Source organism: Sarcophilus harrisii, chromosome 1 (assembly GCF_902635505.1).
Source record: "Sarcophilus harrisii chromosome 1, mSarHar1.11, whole genome shotgun sequence".
NCBI lineage: Eukaryota > Metazoa > Chordata > Mammalia > Dasyuromorphia > Dasyuridae > Sarcophilus > Sarcophilus harrisii.
The window spans coordinates 394921263-394943019 of NC_045426.1; the positions used below are offsets into that span (position 1 = coordinate 394921263).

At 32.5% G+C, this 21757-nt stretch overlaps 1 protein-coding gene across 1 annotated transcript in view; it reads left to right on the plus strand.

Annotated features, from left to right (window-relative positions):
• The window catches only part of ADCY2 (adenylate cyclase 2), a 605008-nt gene that overhangs the window by 325878 nt on the left and 257373 nt on the right, over positions 1–21757 (plus strand). The window contains exon 4 of the mRNA XM_031946113.1: positions 2375–2524. Coding sequence (XP_031801973.1) covers positions 2375–2524 — 150 coding nt within the window. The remainder of the gene's footprint in view (positions 1–2374; positions 2525–21757) is intronic.

Here is a 21757-nt window from a genome sequence, read left to right on the forward strand (position 1 = left end):
AGAAACTAACATACCTCTAAGACTCTTGGATTAAAAGGTCATAACTGAAGAGCTAGAAAGAATCTTAGAGGCCACCTACTCCTAGCACTTTATTTCATATGTGTAAAAACTGAAGCCCAATATCATATTTAAATATTTAGGAGGCAAATTTTTTAGCAGAGAACTTAGTCATAAAGATTTTCCTCTTATTTTCTGTTTCCTAATTTATTTTATTTTTACAAAATCATTTTTATGCAATCAAAACTATCCATTCTATCTTCTGTGATAACTTCTGTCTCTCATTTGATCCCCACTTACTAACAGGTAATTTTTTCCTTCTTGTTTTTGTTTTTAAATTTTTAATCATGTAATCTTTTATAGCTCAGTCATTTATAATGGTAACTTCCACTTATACAGGGCACTGTGGTAATCCTGATCATATTCCAGTATGATAAACACCAGCGGTTTCTTTTATGGTACACTTTCATCTTTAATTTCGATTTTGGAGAAATTTATTCTTTAATGTGTTTACATTCTTTTGGGCTTTATGTTTTCATGGGAGGGGACAAAATTTCTCCTCCTGGAGAACTATTATTGTTGTTTTTCATAACAACATTTAATAACAGTGAAGTTTAGTATTTTGTTAGAACAGGGATGTGGGTGTGAGACAAAAGCTGCTTCTTGTTTGGGTATTCACTCCTTTCATCCTTTTGCTACCTTATACTACTGTTTTGCAAAGGGTTCCACACTAACAAAGCTCACAGTGTTATTAGTACTTAGGGCTGTCACTTTACAGCAGCAAGTGATGGCAGCATCTAATTAACTCTGTACATTGGAGAGCAGAAACTGAATTCCTCTTTAGGGAGATACAAATCTCTTCGAAATAGGTGGTCAGGGAGTTCACCAAGACTTACTATTTTCACTCCAACTACAGTGAAGAGACTGATTTATTATCAAAAGATTTTCAAATTTGTATAAAATTATAGAGGTCATCTAGTACAATCTGTTTTATTGATTGCTTTATGGAAGCCCAGGGAAGTTAAAGGATTTGCCCAGTCAGAAATTAGCAGAAGCAGGATTCAAATCCAAACAGTTTAACTTTAAATTCACTCTTTCCATACTGTGCCTCCTTTTCCACCTAGCCTCTTGATATACATTTGGATTCTGAGTCTGTCATCTATTTTATCAGCTATTTGGCCCCCTACATGGAGGACTGTTTCTCTTTGATTACTTTTACAGCTAAAGATTTCTGAATTGGTTATTGGCTCAGAGAGACCTTAGATATCACAGAGTCCAGTGATCTCATTTTACAAATAAGAAAACAGGTACAGAAAGCTAAAGGGACTTGAGCAATGCCAAGTGTCCATTTAAAGAACCTTATTTCTTATCCAGGATTTCCCTTATATTATTTTCATAATTTAACAGGTAAGTATTAATCTATTCAATTATGCTGATACTTCTGGTTTTGGCCTAATAAATTTTTTTCAAATTAACAGATGAAATTTTGTAACAGTCCTCTAGGAGAGTCTTAATAGTTATATAGGAAGTCAGAATAATTATCTTAGAAAACAAAGGAATATCAGTGAAATTGTCCCTCAATAAATGCTGTTTGAAGGTGCTACAAACTTTTGATGAATATAATAGCCATCAGAGTTCATATTATCTCTTGGTGATTGTTGATGAATATTTTTTCTTTTCCACCCATTCATAATCTGGTATTGTCCTAACTTTCCAGTCTTCTGGACAGTTAGTTGCTACAGTGGATAAAGTACTGAGCCTGAAATTAGTAAGGTCTAAGTTCAAGCCAGCCATACTTGCTATCACTGGAAAAGTCATCTAACCTCTCTCTACCTCAGTCTCCTCATCTGCAAAATGGGGTAAATAACATACTTGTAGGGTTGTTGTGGAGCTTTAATTAGATAATATTTATAAAGTGCTTGGTGAAAGAGCCTAGCACATAGGACGTGTTTAATACATGTTGGGTCCTTCTTTCTTCTTACACTTTCTGCTGGCCCACATTCTCTGCAATACATTTATACTGTCCTTACTATTCTTGACATATAGCAAAAGATATCTCTCTACTCCATGCTTTCTAACTAACTTCTGCAGAACTAAATGCTTTTCTTCCTCACTTTTAGCTATTGGAGCCTCTAACTTCCTTCCACATTCAATCCAATATAGCCTTCTGCAAAAGGCATCTCCATCCCTAACTGATATATTCCCTCTAAAATTGCTGTCCATTTTCATTGTTTTGGGGCATATTTTAGATATATAGTGACTGCTTGTTATAGATGGTAATGATATATAAATGTGAGTTTCAGTAAGAAAATTCCTGATTTGTTGATTGATGAAAATCAAATAATAAAATATAATTACCATCTTTTTATTCCTTTAGATACTAGCAAATGTTATCATTTTCATCTGTGGAAACCTGGCAGGAGCCTACCACAAGCATCTCATGGAACTAGCTCTACAGCAGACCTATCAAGATACTTGTAATTGCATTAAGTCCAGGATCAAGTTGGAATTTGAAAAACGGCAACAGGTAACATTAACCTTTGTGTTTTGCCTATGTTAATATTTTCATTAGAATTGTACTGATGTAGTCATTCTAAATAATATATAACAGTAGTCTGGTGAGTCAGTACAATGTCATCAGTTTGTACATCTTACACCTAGCACTGAAGGAATTACAAATAGAAGACTTGGTCACTTGTCAAAAGAAGTTTTCAATCACATATAATCCAATAACTAGAATATATAAAGTACTTATCACCTCCCAAGAATTTTAGGAAAACAAATACAGGGAGAAAGATAATCCTTGTCCTCAGAGAGCTTGCATTCTAAAGAAAAAAGATAAAAGGAGTGCATGATAGAGAAAGTCTTTGTTAGATCAAGTAACTGGGACACAAAGAAAGCAGGACTCAGTCCTGCTTCAGTAATGTCCTCTCATCTCAGTCTCCTCATCTGTAAAAGGGATTCAGAATGTCTGGCTTCTGTGTATCCCTCTACTTCTAGAACTGTAATATTGTTGTTCTTGCTATGCAAATATATTACCTACCTATTTTTCCTCCTCTCTTAGTCTGCTTCCAAAGTCATCATTCTTAACATGTTTCCTGAGGAGAGGCACTGATCTCTTCTGACCAATAGATTTTTCCAGCTCGGGGCTCCTGATTATTTGTTGGCATGAAGTATATCAAGGACAGGTCACCTAGATAGTGGTAATAGGGAAAAAATAATAGACAAAGTGACACAGGAAATCTTGGGTTAATTATTTTTAAAGTGCTTTAAAGTTTTACAGATGAGAATACTGAGACTCAGAGAAGTTACATTACTTCCGTGATCACTACCAAATTTACTCAGAAAGAACCATACCCATAACTGGAATAGAGCTCTGTCCTGATAACAAATCATCTGTCTTTTTTCTCTTTTCCATTATGCTATGCTACCTTAGATAAGTAGGACCATCTAAAGGATGACAAAAATAGAGAATAGCAATAAAATAATAATAGTCTTATGATTTGCTAATAGCTTCCTCTGACAAAATGCATAATTGAATATTGAGAAATGGCAGATGATAAATTCCTTCTTTACAGAATAATGAACTTCAGAGCATGGACAGTATGTTTTGTGCTCTCTTTGTAATTCTCACAGCACCTACTGAAGTATGTATTCTATCTAGCTGAATATTTAAGGAGAAACATAAGAAAGTGTAACTAAAATTATTAGTGCTTTATAGAAAATGCTAGGAAAGAGAGAATTGGCATAAAGGTATGGAACTTGCTAGAGTCAGTGGCTATAGAAAGGTAGACTTTGTATGGCAAGGTTGAAGGTGAACACTGCATAAAATATTGAAGCAAAGGAAAAACAATGATAACCAGAGCAGAGGGACAAGATCATTCCAGCCTAGCAATGTAGTAGGACAACTGTATTATCTCCTCATTCTACTTTTCTGCCACCAAGAATAATCTGAGTGAAGGGTAAACAACAAATAGGTTAAAATTATAAAATTATAGATCATGATGATAGGAAAATCCTTTTCAGATCATGTAATCCAATTTATACCTGAATAGAAATTATTTCTGTAAATAAAAATAAGAATAACCTGAATTATATTTCCATCTTATTTATAATTTTATCATTGCTTGCTAAATGTTTCATTTACAAACTCCCCACACCTTACCTCCATAGCATTTACTATATATTATTTTGCATGCAAGTAATACTCAGTAAATATTTGTTAGATTAATAGAATAAGTGACAAAGTGCTCACTGAATGAATAGAATTGATGTGGAGCTGTGATCAGTATCATATCATAAGATAATTGAAAACAGGTGGTTGGGTTTGATAAAGAAGCTCTCTTAATAGTGATTATCCTTGGATATTGCCTGTGACTTATGGGATTCAAAAGGAAAGGGATTATTGCAGGAAGGGGAAAGAATAAGAGAATCTACTAAAAGATGGCAATGGATTAAGAATAGAATTTTTAAAAACCTGAAGATTATCCTAAATAAGCCTATTTTTCTTGATAGCCAGAATCATAGTGCCAGCCACCACTGGCAATGGAGAAATTGGGATATGGCAAAGATATCTAGTATATTTACAAATAAGCTGTATACATAGCACATTCAACTTTAGGGCATGTTGGGACATCTGAGTGAGACATCTACTACTTATTTGATTGTCACAAGATCACATTTATTGATCTCTCAGAGCCCAGTCTATAACAGAAATTAGCCCCATGGTTCTATTGAAGGCAACAGCTTTCTGTGAACATTCGCCTTAATGTTGGTATCATTAGTTTTTATTTCTTTCAATCAAAGTTACTTTAAAATGTATTGTGGCATTGGGAGCCATCAAATTCAGCCTTAATGTTGAAATTGTTGTGTTTTTTTGGCTCCCAATTGGACTGATTTCATGGCATTCATTTCTCTTTTTGGAAACATGAATTCTATCTGCTCATTCATAGAGTAATACCATATAACCCACAGTTTGGATATGAAAAAAAGACATTTCAGGTGATAGAACTCTCATACAGGAACATTTAATAGCTGAAATGGAACACTATGGTCTCTGTAGTTGGATATGAATAGACTGAAGAATATTATAAGTAATAATATTTGTGGGGACAGCACAGTGAATAGAGCACCAATCCAGAAGTCAGGGGAATCCGAATTCAAATATGGCCTCAGACACTTAATAATTCCTAGCTGTGTGAACTCTGGGCAAACCACTTAACCTAAATTGCCTCACCAAAAAAATAATATTTGTATGACAATTGGCATTAAAAAAATCACCCAGAACACATTAAACTATGAAAGGCAGTAGGCCACTTATGTACCAGGAAGAAAGGTTGATAGATGGACAGTCTGAGACCTTCCAGAATCATTATCAGAATTAGAAGCAAGATTCAACTGTTTTGGGTGTAATCTCTATGAAAAATTTACAGAGACCAGAACAAGAATATTTCAGGATAGGTTGGAAGGACATCACTAAGCTGTAATCAAATGATCATTGATGATAAAAAAAAAGGAATTTTAGTGATCATTTCCAGGCCATTAAATAATAATAATAATAATAATAGGATTTATATAGTGCTTTAAGCTTTGCAAAGCACTATACAAATGTTACATCATATCATCTGAGGCATGTGCTATTATTATCATCTCCATTTGATAGCTGAGGAAATAGGCTGAGAGAGGTGAGAAAGGACTTGCCAGGTTTACACAGCTAATAAATGTCTGTGTTAGTCCAAGTTGTGTGGTTTAATAGCATAATTTTGCCTCACTGAAGTATGGAAAGTTGTTCATTTTAGGATAAATATTCTCCATTTATTAAAATTTCCCTAATGACAAAATTATATACTTTTATTGTACATGCTCATTTATTGAACTCCAAATGATACTCAGTTCACTGAGTAAATTTTAAATCATATTCTAGAGAACATCAGGGATATAATAAAAGGACTTTTAAATTTCAGGATTCCCAAATGAAGATAAGAAGGGATTTGATACTATATGTGTCCTAAAATCTGGTGTATGATTTTGGACAAGTCCTGACATCAATGGACCCCAGAACATTTAGCTATAAAATATAACAAGATGATTTGTAATTTCTAATGTCCTTTCCAAATCTAAAATCTCACCATTTTTTCCACTTTACAATTTGACCTAGCATACCTGCAGGTAAGATTTGCTTGTCAAAGAAAGCAATAAGGAAAATTTATACAGCCTCAAAAGTTGAAAACTTTTGTCTTAAACAATCTTCCTCCAAATATACATACCAATTAAAAACAAAATATATAGGCTGTCAAATACTGTGTTATGGGAATTATATAGAAATACTTTAAAAGTAAAATTGTAGGATTTAGAACACAAATATTATTTAAACAAGCCCCTTATTGCACATAAAAGGGAATTGAGACCCAGTATGATTAAAATAATTGTCCAAAATCAAACAGGGAACATCAAAACTGCAATTTGAATGCAGGCTTTCTGACTCTAATAAAATCACAGTAGAGAGCAAGAAAGTAATGTAGGGCCTTTTGGAGGTATGACCATGGCCATATTATGTGTAACTCAATAGTATAGATAATACCATGATGCTCCATTATTTCCCATCCCCAAACACTTTTCCTGAATTCTAGTAAATTTGTAGGATCCATCAGTCATAGAAAGGGGAGTAGAAGGAGGAAAAACACAAGGCATAATCAAAGTAAAATAGACAATGTAGGTACATCAATGAGAGGTCAAATAAATAGCAATTGATTATGTTTGTTTCAAGAAAGAAGAAAATGCTGAATTAAAAAGATTAAAAATTGAGAAAAATTATTTAAAAGAATTGAGAAAAGTTACAAAACTTAGTGAGATGCAACCTTCCTTTGGAATTAAATTAGGTCACTGTTAATTTTGAGCTTAGGCATTTAATTTTGCTTGGTAATCTTTAGAGAACCATAACCATCTTTTATGTACCCTGATTGTACCATAAAAGTCTCCTTGTCAAGCCTGAAGAGGCCTGAAGGTTTTTGTTACTGGAATCTGTCAGGATCTTTCATAAGTTGATGAGACATTGATGCAGAGCAATACAAGAGACCTCTTTTTCTATTGGTGAAGCCTGTTGTATGCAGAAGGCAATCACTAAGTCCTTGTTAAAGTGAATTGAATGGAATATTGCTTCCATACAAGAATGAAAAGCTTATTTTTTTTTCATTCTTTCAGGCGAAATTAGGAATTTTTCTATTTGTAAATCTTTTTTTTTTAGGGCGTAAGTAATAGAATTTCAGATTTTATTAGCTGTTTTTAAACCGTTGCAGCAGAAGGATAATGAATCTCATAAAAATAGCTGATATTTATATAGTATTTAAGTGTTTTATATGACTTTTTTTTAAATTTATAAATATGAAAAAGCATAGATACAAAGATGTCACATCAAACTTTAAATCTATTTCCCCATGTAGGGAACAGACAATGTATGAAGCCATTTTGGCTGCATGCACATGATTTTTATTTATTTTTGTTGTTATTGTTGCTCAGATTGTATATATATATATATATATATATATATATATATGTTTGTGTTGCATGAAATGAGTGTGGGAGCTTCAGCAGTAAGGTAGATGCATGAACTTTTACCCTGGCACCTAAATGGTATTTAATAAATACTTACTGATCAACTGAAAAAAATATATAACCATCACATTATTAGTATTGTTATTTTAAAAGTTGTGATTCTGGGACTAAAAAAAATCTACTAAAGATTGACTTAACATTGCTATAAAGAACTTCTGAAGAATATTTTCAACGGTATGACTATTTTTAACAAACAAACAAAATATAAATATGAATGAATATGATTTAATTAGTTGTCTGGGGTTTCACATTTTACATATATAATAAAGAAAAGTACATAAGTGCTCCCTAAAATTTGGAATCAGTTTGTAAAGTAACATTTTATTTAGTAATATAACACTATGTTTAGTTATATTTTAATGCCTTTATTGGAAATATCTTCATTTCTATCAAATGGATAAGTAGCGGTGCTGTAATACTAATCAACAAGAAATGTAAATTTCCCATCTTAGCCATAATAAGAAGGAGTTTTCTTCTTTATTTATTTATTTTTATTTTATTTTTTTAATAACTTTTTATTGACAGAACCCATGCCATGGTAATTTTTTACAACATTATCCTTTGCACTCACTTCTGTTCCGATTTTTCCCCTCCCTCCCTCCACCCTCTCCCCCAGATGGCAAGCAGTCTTATATATGTTAAATAGGTTACAGTAGATCTTGGATACAATCTATGTGTACAGAACCGAACAGTTCTCTTGTTGCTCAGGGAGAATAGGATTTAGAAGGTATAAATAACCCGGGAAGAAGAACAAAAATGCAAGCAGTTTACATTCATTTCCTAGTGTTCTTTCTTTGGGTGTAGCTGCTTCTGTCCATCCTTGATCAATTGAAACTAAGTTAGATCTTCTCTTTGTTGAAGAAATCCACTTCCATCAGAATACATCCTCATACAGTATCGTTGTTGAGGTATATAATGATCTCCTGGTTCTGCTCATTTCGCTCAGCATCAGTTCATGTATGTCTCACCAGTCCTCTCTGTATTTGTCCTGCTGGTCATTTCTTACAGAACAATAATATTCCATAAAATTCATATACCACAATTTACTCAACCATTCTCCAAATGATGAGCATCCATTCATTTTCCAGCTTCTGGCCACTACAAACAGGGCTGCCACAAACATTTTGGCACATACAGGTCCCTTTCCCTTCTTTAGTATCTCTTTGGGGTATAAACCCAGTAGAAACACTGCTGGATCAAAGGGTATGCACAGTTTGATAACTTTTGGGGCATAGTTCCAAATTGCTCTCCAGAATGTCTGGATAGGAGTTATCTTCTTGAAAAATGGGATTAAGAGAAGAATAAAAATTATTGTGTATGAGTTTTATCAAATATTTAGAATCATTTGTTATGGAAAATTATGGCAAAGAAAGAGTAGATTTTATTCAAAGAAAAGCAATATTGCTGCATTTTAACATCTTTACATTCTAGTATATTGGTAACCTAAAGATTATGATTTCACAAAGACAAGCACATACGTTTTTTACTTTTAGCATCATCAAGCATTGAATCTCTACTATGTGAATTTAATTCAATCAATGAACAGGGAAGCACTAGAGATATGTATAGTTATGTGATATGACTTTTGCCTTCAGGAACTCTATAGTTAGAAAAATAAGACAAACAATTTAAACGATAATAAATGTAGTAGATATGTAGATAATAAATCTCTAAAAGTGTTTGAAGCCTGGCTACATGGGTTTCTGGAAGTTATAGTTTTAAGAAAGTAGTCTTATCCTCTTCCCTCCCTTGAAGAGTTTTGGGAACTCTCCTGGGAATGGTATTTGTATACAAGATGAGAATTTTTAGAACAGAAAATCTTGGCAACAGAAGCTTCTATAATGAGAAAAAGGGAAACTCTGTGAGAGAGATTCTGAACATAAAGAACATGGGAGTGATGAGCAATCCAAAATTCAACTGAGCAAGTTGATATCGCCCTTCACTGAGGCTAATGAAACAAATATGATAAGAGCATGAGATATCTGATCTTTGGTAAAATGTCTCTTGGGTAAGAATTCCGTTTTGGACATGTTAAATGTAAAATACATACAGAACAGTGAGTTTGAGATATCTGATAGACTATTAGAGATGTGAAATGAAGCCAAGAGGAATATTGGAGCTGATAATCATTGGGATAAAAATGATGTTTGAATCCATAGAAATTGATGAGATAACCAACTCTTTCTGGTAAACATAAAAATATAGAGAAACATAAAATCTGTCCAGACACATGGGTTTGTTAGCATATGACATGAATAGAATTGTACATGAATAACTGGCATTAAAAACATTATCATACTGAAAATGATGTCGGGCAAAGGGGTGGAGGAGAAGTAAAATTGTAAGATCATGCAGTAATAGAATCAGAACCATTAGATAGTAGGGCTGAAGAAGAACTTAAAGATTTGGCATGTCTATCTCAGTTTACAAACAAAACTGAAGCTTCAAGAGGTTACATGGTTTGCTCTTAGTCACCCACCTATATAATAGAGCATCCAGGATGCCAGTTTCATAACTTTTAATCCAAAGCTCTTCTAAATCTATCATGTTGCCTTCTAAATAGGCCATGATTATTGCATAATATGGCCATATCATGTTATTTATTTCTGGGCATGGCTGCCTACATTATTCATCTGAGAAAGAATTCTGAGAAAAGTTTAAAAAAAAAAAGCAAATATCCAGGAAAGTATACATGATGAAAATGATCAAGGAAAAATGGAACTTAAGAGAGAAATAAAAGAAGAATCTGAGGTAGAAAAAAGTACTTCCCCCAAAACTTCAAAAAGAGTTGGGAATAGGGGAAAAGATCTAGAGATTTAATGAGGAATGATGACTAGAAAGCTTATGGTGATTTTTGAAAATTTCTAGATTGGTGTAAGCATAAAAATACACTCAAATGGAATCTAAAATTAGAATATAATCTTAAATAGTAACATAACGATTTCAAGCAGAGAAGCTTTTTCTGTAGATAGGATGGAATTTAGGCATCTTGGACACCTGTTCATAAAATTTTCTCAGCTCCAAAGCAAGAAAAATGATGGGAAAAGCAAATAAAGGAAATCAGAGTATAGTGGGGATGTATTTGTGTTCTCCCAGTATAGAAACATTGTGGCCAGCACCCAGAAAAAAAGAAGGAAGGATGAGGAAAGGAGAGGAAGGAAAGAGGGTTGCAAAATAGTTAAGAAAGCCATTCAGTCCTGCCCCAATCTACCACCCTGGTCTCTACTACTTCTCATTGTGTCAGGTAATCTGTTTTTCAGGTTGAATTTCTGACTGCTCCTTAGCATACTCTAAAGGCTGGAAACCATATCCTACCTCTATGACAGATCTGATGACAAATAGAATTGTTTATCACTTTAAAGGGACAAAACAATTTTTGAATTGTGGGTGGACAACCTCTTTGACAATGGAAAACTATATGTTTGATCCAATAACATGATCCAGAGGAGTCTACTTCCCTGAAATCTCTTACTCTGGCTAGAACTGAGAAAGACAAATTATATATCCTCACTGTCCCACCCCCCCCAAAAAAAAACTACCTCCAAATGTATTATACTGTGTCTATTCCTAACTACAATACCATACTGTATTGTTAAATAGTTAAAAAGACAGATTCCTCAAATAACAGAATATTGGAAGAATCAGAGGAAAGTTTCCAGTACACTGAAAAGATTTTCTTTGGATGAATTAGGAAAAGAAATAAATAAAAATCAAATGGAATAATGTGGCAATACCATTATATTTGAAATGTTATGGCTTCTCTGAACAAGCAATACATTTCATATGTATCGTGTTAAATATCCTAAAAACACTAGGATCAAAGCAGTGGCTTCATTATGTTATCATTCTAGCATATGTTTAAAAGCCATTGGATGCTGAAAAATGTTATTGAACTGAATCTTGTGAACACTAAAGTTTCCTCTCTTACTGATTGGTCCCTATGATGTAGTGGTTGTATTAAAGTTATTGTCATGAGCTGTCAATGTGTTTCCAGTGGGATGTATAGAAAAAGGAAGTCTTTATACTGTGAACAATTCTATTTTTATGTCAAAGATGAGATACAAGCATGAAATCACTGGGCTGCTAACTTAATCCAGGTATGCAGCAGAATATGCATTTTAACTAGCCTTATATTAAAATACTTGGATCACAGATCCAATTGTGATGACAATATGCAAGGGTAATGAATCTTTAAAGCTGTGTTAGAGTTTGACATTGATGAGTACAGTAGTTAACATAATTACTATTTCAGTTCTTTGCTGGTGATTTTGTATTAATACACTCAGGGGAAAAAATGTTTGGAGGAATTCTTAAGGATGGGAGTTTGGAAGAGACAGAAAGTAGGTATTGAGATGAATGTCAACACTAGCTACCATCCTTTAAAAGGAGGCAGAATAATGACAGACTTAAAAACAGGGCTCTGAAGATGTAGCAAATTTAAATGAGTGGGATTTCTGAAACGTTATGAGTGGGATGTTAAATGTCTCATTGAAAAACACAGCAAAACCCTTTCATTATAGGAGTGAGACACTTTACAAACTGACTTTAAATTAATCCAGAATGAGTGAAATCTGACTCTTGGGTGAGGATTGACAGCTCACATCCTCTCTCTCTCTCTCTCTCTCTCTCTCTCTTTCTTCTTCTTCTTCTTCTTCTTCTTCTTCTTCTTCTTCTTCTTCTTCTTCTTCTTCTTCTTTCATTAATAAAGGAAAACTTTGAAAAAGTCATTTTAAAACCAGACTTCCTTTTATATCCTGATTTTTAACATTTGCATAGACATGAATTTTATTTTCCATATGTTACCATTTTAGCAATTATTTTTATATTCATTTGGCTATGATAAAACAATTATTTTTAGTTTTAAGCTTCAGAGCAAGTTGGAAAGAAAAACTTTGAGACTAAAGCCCCTTTGCTCTCTAAAGAAAAGAGCAGCAATAAGATGCAATCAATTGAAAACAAGAGCTTCTAAGGTGTACAAGATGGCTTCCAATTTATCCCCTGCCTTTGATGATACTTCAGTAAGTCTTTTGTAGTTCTTTCATCATTTAAATAGGGATTATGATATTTAAGTTACTTATCTCTTGGGATTAAACTAAGGAAAACACTTTAGAAATAGCAAAATGATATATAAATGTGAGCTATTATTAATAACAATCCAGTTTTATTAACTTCCTTATTGCTTCTTTGTTTTCAATATACTTCCTAGTTTTGGCAAAGACCAGATGGGTAGGAAGGACTAGATTAGGCCACACCATTTCTGCAGTCTAGTCCCAGTTGCTCTGTCATTATCTAGTTTATGATCTTAAGCAAGGAAATTAAAAGTTCTGGACTCATTATGATCTTTAAAGTTACAGGGTTGAGCAAGGCAACTTCTAATGGACCTACTTTATATTTATTTAGATATGGTTAAGCCCTATCTCAATATAATCAAGGAAGTCCAGATATCTCAATTAATATTGAGATAATTCTTCTGTAATTATAGAAGTATACCATGTGGTTGGCTAACCAACTATGATAACCAGGTCAATAGAGCCAATAGAGTCAATAGAGGAGGAAACATCCACTAGTATAGATTTCAAGTTTGGAAGTTTTCAATTTCCTAGTTGTGTAGATATGTCTTCATGTCTGCATCAGAGGGAAACAATCGGAAGTATTAAGGGAGGAGGCACTGAGTCCAAAACGGTTCTTATCCCTCTTCCATTGACAACATAACTGGAATGACTGGATCAATCAGTAGTAAACACTGCACCCGGTCAGAAGCAGAGAAAAACACCCACTGAATTGGAGAGAGAATTTGAAAGGAGAAGCCATACCTCTGTTCATCTTTCATCTGAGACATGAAAACCTCAAAGTTAGAGTCAAGCTAAAGAAGTATATAACTTTTTTAGGTTAACAGTATCCTTTCTTTCTAAAAGGGTATAATAGTAGTAGTCCAGTCAAGAATTAGCAATTAAATCTGAAGGTAGATGTGATAGAGATAATAACTGCCGAAGAAGGAATCAGCTTAAAGTACTGACCTAAACAGCACAGAAGTCATTCCCAACAATGAACTTCATAAGAACTCTCAAAGAGAGAAAGTTTCTGGTAGTTATGAATTATTCTTTGACACATCACTATATCTGGCATGTGTCTCACAATAATTCTAATGTTAAGCTTTAATTTTAGCCCATTTTTCCCATGGTCTGTGTGTGTTTATGAGACAATGACCCTGAAAGGTTTTTTGGAGGATGGAAGCAGTGGGTAAGGTGTTTGTGCCAATTGTTCTTATTTTATCCCGTTAGTAAATTCTGTTGTTAAAAAAAATAGTAGTCTACTGGTAGAGAGTTAATAGGAAGCACTCCATATTTCCTATTACAGTGTTAAGAAATATAATCTCACAGGGTCTTTATAATGCTGAGGGACAATAGCTTCTCTTCTGAGGACCCAAAGTTTAAATAAAGGTATGTTTGGGAAGTAGCCTCAGAGGGGTGTTTTGCATATTTAAAATTATTGATTGCACATGGAGAGACTTGTCTTTTTTCAGAAAAGACAGTGATTGCTGTTTCTTCAAAAGGACTTAATAGGGATGATTCTATTCCTTTTCACATCGAGAGTTCTTTTAGAATCTTTCCATTTGTTCAATGAGAAAAATAAAGAAATCAGTCAGAAAATGGCATTGCATCATTGATGCATTCTCAATGACTTTATTTTGGTCTTGTTGAAGCAAAGAGGACAGAGACTAGAACTAGTTCTATTGATAAGAGTAAGTTCTACCCTACTTCAATGGTGAGATGTTCTGGGTTAACAGGAGAAAGTGCATTTTGATTCCTTAAAGGTAATAACCAGCAACACAGTACTTATTTGATTATACTATGGCTAAAATAAGAGAAACAAGGGTAGCTAGATGGTGCCATAGTGCATAGAGTACTGCACCTGGAGTTAGGAAGATTCATCTTCCTGACTTCAAGTCCAGCCTCAGACACATACTTGTTGTGTGACCTTGAGCAAGTCACCTAACTGTGTTTGTTTCAGTTTCTTTATCTATAAAATGAACTAGAGAATAAAATGACAAACCATTTCAGTATCTTTGCTAAGAAAACCCTAAATGGGGTTAAGAAGCATCAGATAGAATTGAAACAACTGAGTAGCAGCAGGAAGAGTCAAATATGATAGAAAATGACTGAACAGCAACAATATAAGAGAAACATGTGACCCATTAAACAGAAAGATTGTCCAGAACTAATATTTTTTGCTGAACAACCTAATAAATGACAAGAGAAGGATATTTTGAGCTGCAGATTTTTTTAATTCCCTGAGATGATAAGAAGAAATCACTTCTGTAAAAGCATTAGTAATCCTAACCCTAATTAGTAACCCATCGTAATTAGTAACCTTAGGAGAGCCAACCTACTGCTGCTGTGCTTAGATCTAGCTGTAATTTTACGGAAAGTTTGAAACAAGTTCTTTCTCCCTCTTTTCCCATAAATAGGAGTGAGATGCAGACACATGTAAGCAATACCTGAAAGTAGTTTTGTTTTTGGTAATGTCTAGTCCTATAAATGGGTCTGGTAGAGTTATTCAGAATGCATAATGGCTACTAAGAAAATAGTGAACAGAGAGTCACTGTAATATTTGTTGAAAATTCTTACTTGATCATTGATTTTTAATTGCATGGGAAGTTAGAGACTACATAATTAAGCCTATCTCATTTTACAGATGAGGAGAATGTGGATCAAATAAATTAAGTGATTTGACCATAAGCAGCAAACTAAAAAGTACTTGAACTTGTCTTCCTAATTCCAACTCCAATTTTCAATCTACTGTGCTATGTAGCTGCCTCTGTAGCAGATAATACTCAAGTAAATGCTGTTTCTAGTCCCTAGAGAAGGGTGTGTGTGTGTGTGTGTGTGTGTGTGTGTGTGTAACTATTGGAAAATGGATGGAGCATCACAGACTATTTGAGGTGAATACTTAATAACATTCTTTAGCACTGAAAACCATGTATCCTTCATACCCATGTTTCGATTGCTTATCTGACAGTAAAGATAGAAACTGACAATGCTTTATATCATTCTATAATAATGCAGTCATTAACCTGCAACTAAGAATTTATACCTCCAAAAATTATTGACTCTGATGATTCTCCTATGGTCTTGATCTTCCCATTGTAGCCATCAGCTGTCACAGTTTAAGTTACTATGTGACATTTTTTTCATTCTGATATCAGCAGGATGCTGAACACATTACTTTGTGTGAATAATGACAGAAAATCAGCAAAAACAAATCAGATTGCGACAGAGAGACATAATGAATGACAGAAAAACAAAGAGACAAGAAAGAGAGAAAAAATATAAAGAGAGCAAAAGAGTCAGAAAAAGAAAAAGAGAAAGAGGTGAAGAAAGAAATATTTTGCCACAAAAATTCAGATTTATTAAGACATCATGTTTATTAAAATTTTTGTTCACAGAAAAATAATGTGTTGAAATTTTACACATCCAACAGATCCATCAGATATATGATCTCTCAGATAGAGGACATACATGAAATATAGAATATGACAGTTGTATTCAATTAATCAGTGTAAATGCTTTTCCTGTCTATATTCTAAAGGGGGAAAAAACACAACTCTTTTAGTTTTCTAGCTGATAGTTCATACTTGAGAAAATGTCATTTAATTTTTTTGGTCCAAAATAAAAGAAAAAATATTTTTCTTCCCCTAAGATTTGATAAGAAAACAGGAGCAAAGAGAGCTCTCCAAAAACAATTAAAGAATGGAAGTTCTCACAAGTTGATTATACCATCTGTAAATCCAATCCCATCCACTAACACATCACTTCATAAGTAGGACTGCAAAAGAATAAGAGTCTTGTGATAATTCACAAGCCAGTGGCAAGGAGTAAAATAACATGGGTTATATATGAGGGAAAGATCACTTCCTAAATTATGCAATAGAATCCAGTGAAATTTTTCCATTATCATTTTACAAGCAATATTTTCTCCATCCATGAACATGAAAGCCCTTAGTAAAAGAAAAATCTTAATTATGTTTAATACATTTAATTTTCAAAATTCTGCACTCTCTGAAATTATACAAATTGGCATTAGGGGCATGTTACATTTTTATAGCATTGTTTACTAAAGGAAAATAAGTGCTTCATAAATATGTAACTTAATATCAGAAAATGTCTCTAGAAGCAATGTTATATGTAAATATTATAATAATTACATTTTCATTAAAAAAAACCTGAAGTAAAGCAAGGGTTGATAGTCATTTATATACTCATGTAATCACTCTTGGTTCATTTGCCATAATTTTGCACGTCTTGAGACATATGGCAATCTCTTGAGACTGACAGATCCTTTTAGTGAGTTCATGTTGAAGTCTCATTGGTTATTTGTGTCATTCTGAGGAATGAAAAGGAAAAAAAAAAGCTCTTGGCACAGAAACTTTCTTCCCTAATTGGTAATTATAAAAATGCTCTTGAATTAATTTTCCACACATTTAATCTGACCTTCACTTACCAGACTCTTAGAAGCTGAGATATAATGGCTTCAGAACTTGAGTATTTGTGATTTGACAGTTTGATAGAGCAACGATTCTGTCAGGATGGGTGAATGCTATATTGGTACACATAGGCAATTCTTATCCATGTTTTCTCATAAATCCTCCATTCTTCATGATATAATCATTTTGAATTAAAATATTCATTTTTACCTATGAAGAAGTCAAAAAACGATATGCAAACTCATGTAGCACTAAAAATTATTTTGAACTGGTTTATAAATAGCAGCTAGAACTCTGATTTCTACTGATTCTTATGCATTAACACACTCAAAATCTATCTTACACACTAATTCAATTAATCTTCCAGGGATATGTGAAAATTCTTACATGGTATTTCCCTAGTATGACATTTCGCATCACATGACACTAATAACTTCTTGTATTTAGTTCTGGTCTTTTAAAATTGTGACAGGATGTTCATTTTCTCTCCTTAGCACTGTCTTGAATATATTTCCTTTTTTTTAACTTTTGTGTTTGCAAAACTTGGAAGATTATACTAATATAATTTATTATAATTGTCCCTGTTTTCATTGGTCTTGTTGCCATTTATTATCATTTTGTTGTTATTAATCTGCTGGCATGAAATTGCTTATCCAAGAATGCTATTAATAGGCTTCCAAAGAGTCTACTTCTCCAATTTTCACTATTGTGTTAAAATCTAGAGCCTGACCAGGAATGTTCTAGAATACTTTCTAGAATGACTGGATCAGTTCACAACTCTACCAACAGAGTATATATGTCCTAGTTTTCCCATATCCCTTCTAGCATCCATTATTTTCCTACTTTTGTTATATCATTCAATTTAACAGCTGTGAAGTGGTACCTTAAAATTGTTTTAATTTGCATTTTTCTGATCAGTAGAGACTGTGAAAATTTGTTTTCATAAGACTAGATAGCTTTGATTTTTTCCCCTGAAAACTGCCTGTTGACCATTTAACAAATGGGGAAAGATGTATATATTTTTAAAAAATTATTATATTTTTTATAAATTTGACTTAATAATCTATATATTTGAGAATGAGATCTTTATCAGAGATAATTGTATTTTTTCCAGTTTACTGCCTTCCTTTTTATTTTGATTGCATTGGTTTTATTGTGAAAACAACTTTGGTTTTATTGATTTTACATTTTGCATTCCTCTTTCAATTTTCTTTTATCATAAATTCTTCTCTTATCTATATACCTGATACACTATTCCATGCTCTCCCAATTTGCTTATTATATGACCATTTATGTGTAAATCATGTAGCCATTTGGGCCTTATCTTGATATGTGATGTAAGATATTGGTCTATAGCTAGAGTCTGCGTAACATTTTTTCCAGTTTTCTCAGTAGTTTTTGTCAAGTAATATGTTTTTGTGATTGGGTACTAGTATTTAAAATATGGGTTTTCCTTTTCTTCAAGAATCCATCGACAATTATGTAATAGTCTGGTTATCTTTAATAGAGACCCATGTGTAAAATTGGAAGCTGTGGACAATAAAATTTGCCACTCTGGAAAAAAAATAAAATAAAATAAAATATGGGTTTTCTACATCTTGGATTAGCAACTTGAATCTCTGGGTTTATTATATACTATATTATTATGACAATTTTATATAATGTAATGTAATGTATACCTAATCTATTCCACTGATCTATCACTCTATTTTTAACCAGTACTAGATTGTTAGGAAAATTACCACTTTATCATACAGTTTAAGATCTGGTATAACTAGATCACCTTCCTTCACATTTTTTTTTCTTTGATTCCATTAAAATCCTTGACCTGTTTTTCTTCCAGATGAATTTTGTTATTTTTTATAGCTTTATAAAATAACTTTGACAGTTTGATTGGAATGGTACTGAATAAATAAATTTAGGTAGAATTGTCATTTTTTATTATAATGGCTTAGTCTACCCATAAACAATTAATATTTTTCAAATTGTTTAGATCTGAATTTATTTGAGTGAAAAGTGTTTCACGGTTGTATATATAATCTCTTGGTTTGTTTTAGCAGGTAGACATCCAAATAATCTAGGTTGTCTATAGTTATTTTAAATGGAATTTCTCTTTCCTTCTCATGCTATTGGAGTTGGTTGGTAAAATACAGAAATGCTCATTAGTTCTTTGGATATATTTTGCATTGCAACTGTGCTAAAGTTGTTAATTATTTCAACTAGAATTTTGGAGTGGGGAGGTTACTCTCTAGGATTCCTTACATCTAATACCATATCATCTGCAAAGAGTGATAGTTTTGTTTTTCCACTGCCTATTCAAATTTCTTCAATTTATTTTCCCCCTCATTGCTACAGCTAACATATCTAGGACAACATTAAATAATAGAGATGATAATGGGCATTCTTAGACTTCCTGATTATATTAGGAAGGCTTCTAGCTTGTCACCATTACAGATAATGCTTGCTAAGTTGATAGATACTACTTATTTTAAGGTAAGCTTTATTTACTCTTTATGTTTGCTATGTTGTTTGTTTTTTTTTTAAACAAGAATGTGTGTTACTTTTTGTTAAAGACTTTTTCTGCATGAATTGAGATGATCATCTGGTTTCTACTGGTTTTGTTATTGATGCATATTGATAGTTTTCCTAATACTGAATCAGCTCAGCATTCCTGGTACAAATCCTACCTGGTTATGATGTATTTCTTTGCTTGTTATTATTTTATTCAAAAATTTGCATAAATATCTATTAGAGAGATTGGTCTAGAAATTTCTTTCTTTGTTTTGAATCTTCTTGGTTTAGCTATCAGCTAAATGTTTGTGTCATAAAAGGATTTTGGTGGGACTCCCTCTACTTTTTCCAAACAATTTATATAATATTAGAATTAATTATTCTTTAAATGTTTGATAGAATTTCCTTGCAAATCCATTTGTTCCTGGGGATTTTTTCTTAGGCAGTGACTTGCCTTGCTCATTTTTTCCCTAAGATTGGGTTATTGAAATATTTTATTTCTTCTGTTAATCTGGACAATTTTACATGTTCATATATTTCATTTAGATTGTAAAGTTTATTGGCAGATAATTGAACAAAATAGCTCGTAATAATTGTTTTAATTTCCTTCATTTTTGATACAAGAAATTTAGTTTTCCTCCTTTTGGTTTAAATCAAATCAACCAATAGTTTATCGCTTTTTTTTTTTCATAAAAGAAGCTTCTAGTTTGATATATTAGTTGAATGGTTTTCTGTTTTTCAATTTTATTAATCTTTCCTTTGACTTTTAGGATTTACAATTTGGTATTTAATTAGATATTTTTAATTTGTCCTTTTTCTAGTTTTTTTTGTTTGCATACCTAATTCATTTTTCTGCTTTTTTCTGAATTTATTGAGGTAAATAATTAGATATATAAATTTTCTCCTATGCACCACTTTTACTGTATCTGATAAATTTTAGGATATTGTCTCATTGTTGTAATTTTCTTTAATGGAATTACAAAATATCTGTATAATTTGTTCTTTGAACTTTTTTGAAGGATTAGATTTTTTAATTTCTTCCTGCAGCTCATTCTCCTTCTTTAATAATTTACCTTCTGTACCGTATAGTAAATATATGTTTAGTATTGATATGACTTCATTGTTTATAGTGCACTTTTCAATAAGATATCAATCTTACCTTTGATGCTTACTACCCTCTATGATCATCAGTAAAGTATTTAGCTTCCATGGATTTCAATTTCTTCATCTGTAAAATTTAAAAGAATTGAATTGGATGGTTTCTGAAGTCCTTTCCAACTCTTTATTTATGATCCTATATGAAAATGTACACATATGAGGATGCACAGTAAGAAATAATAGTAACTACTTATATACAATAATTGATTATAGGATAAAATACTAAATTTAGAATCAGGAAAACCTAAATTTGATCCTTCCTCTCATCCTTACTAGATGTGTGACCTGAAAAGTTACTGAATATTTCTTAACTTCAATTTCCTCATATATAAAACCGGGGCAGTAATATCTATCTCAAAGTAAGTGTTGTTCCTCCTTTCTGTAAAACTCAAGTAAAAGTATAGAAAGAACTTTGTAAATCACAAAGCACATTATAAATGTTAATGCTTATTATTACTATCCGAACAATAATCCTATGAGGGAGATGCACATTTTCATTCTAGTTTTACAGAAGAGGAAACTGAGACTCAAAGAAATTAAGTAACTTGTCCAAAGTTTAATATCTAGTAAATGAAGAAAATGGGATCTAGAAGATCTTGCAAACAAACCGATGCATTAATAGTTAGTGATAGCAATCAGTTGTCCAAGAAAATCAGTAACTTTTGTCAGAATTACAAAAATAAGTGGTTTTTTTATAATTCTGTGAAGCAGAGAAAATAAAAATATCAGTAAATGAAATCCAGTGATAGACAGACAGATAGATACTTAGATAGATAATAGGTATTTTTAGAAAAGATAAGACTATATACTTATTACTGATGTTTTAGAAAATGCTTGACAATTAATATCTGTATGTAGTAGAGAAAATTGACTTACATTAAGGATTAAGCTTATGCAGATTTATACAAGAAACAAAGTTCAAGTCATAAGGCCCAGTAATATAAATGTGGAAAGAGATGAATTTAAAAAAAAAAACCCACAGTTTATATGATATAA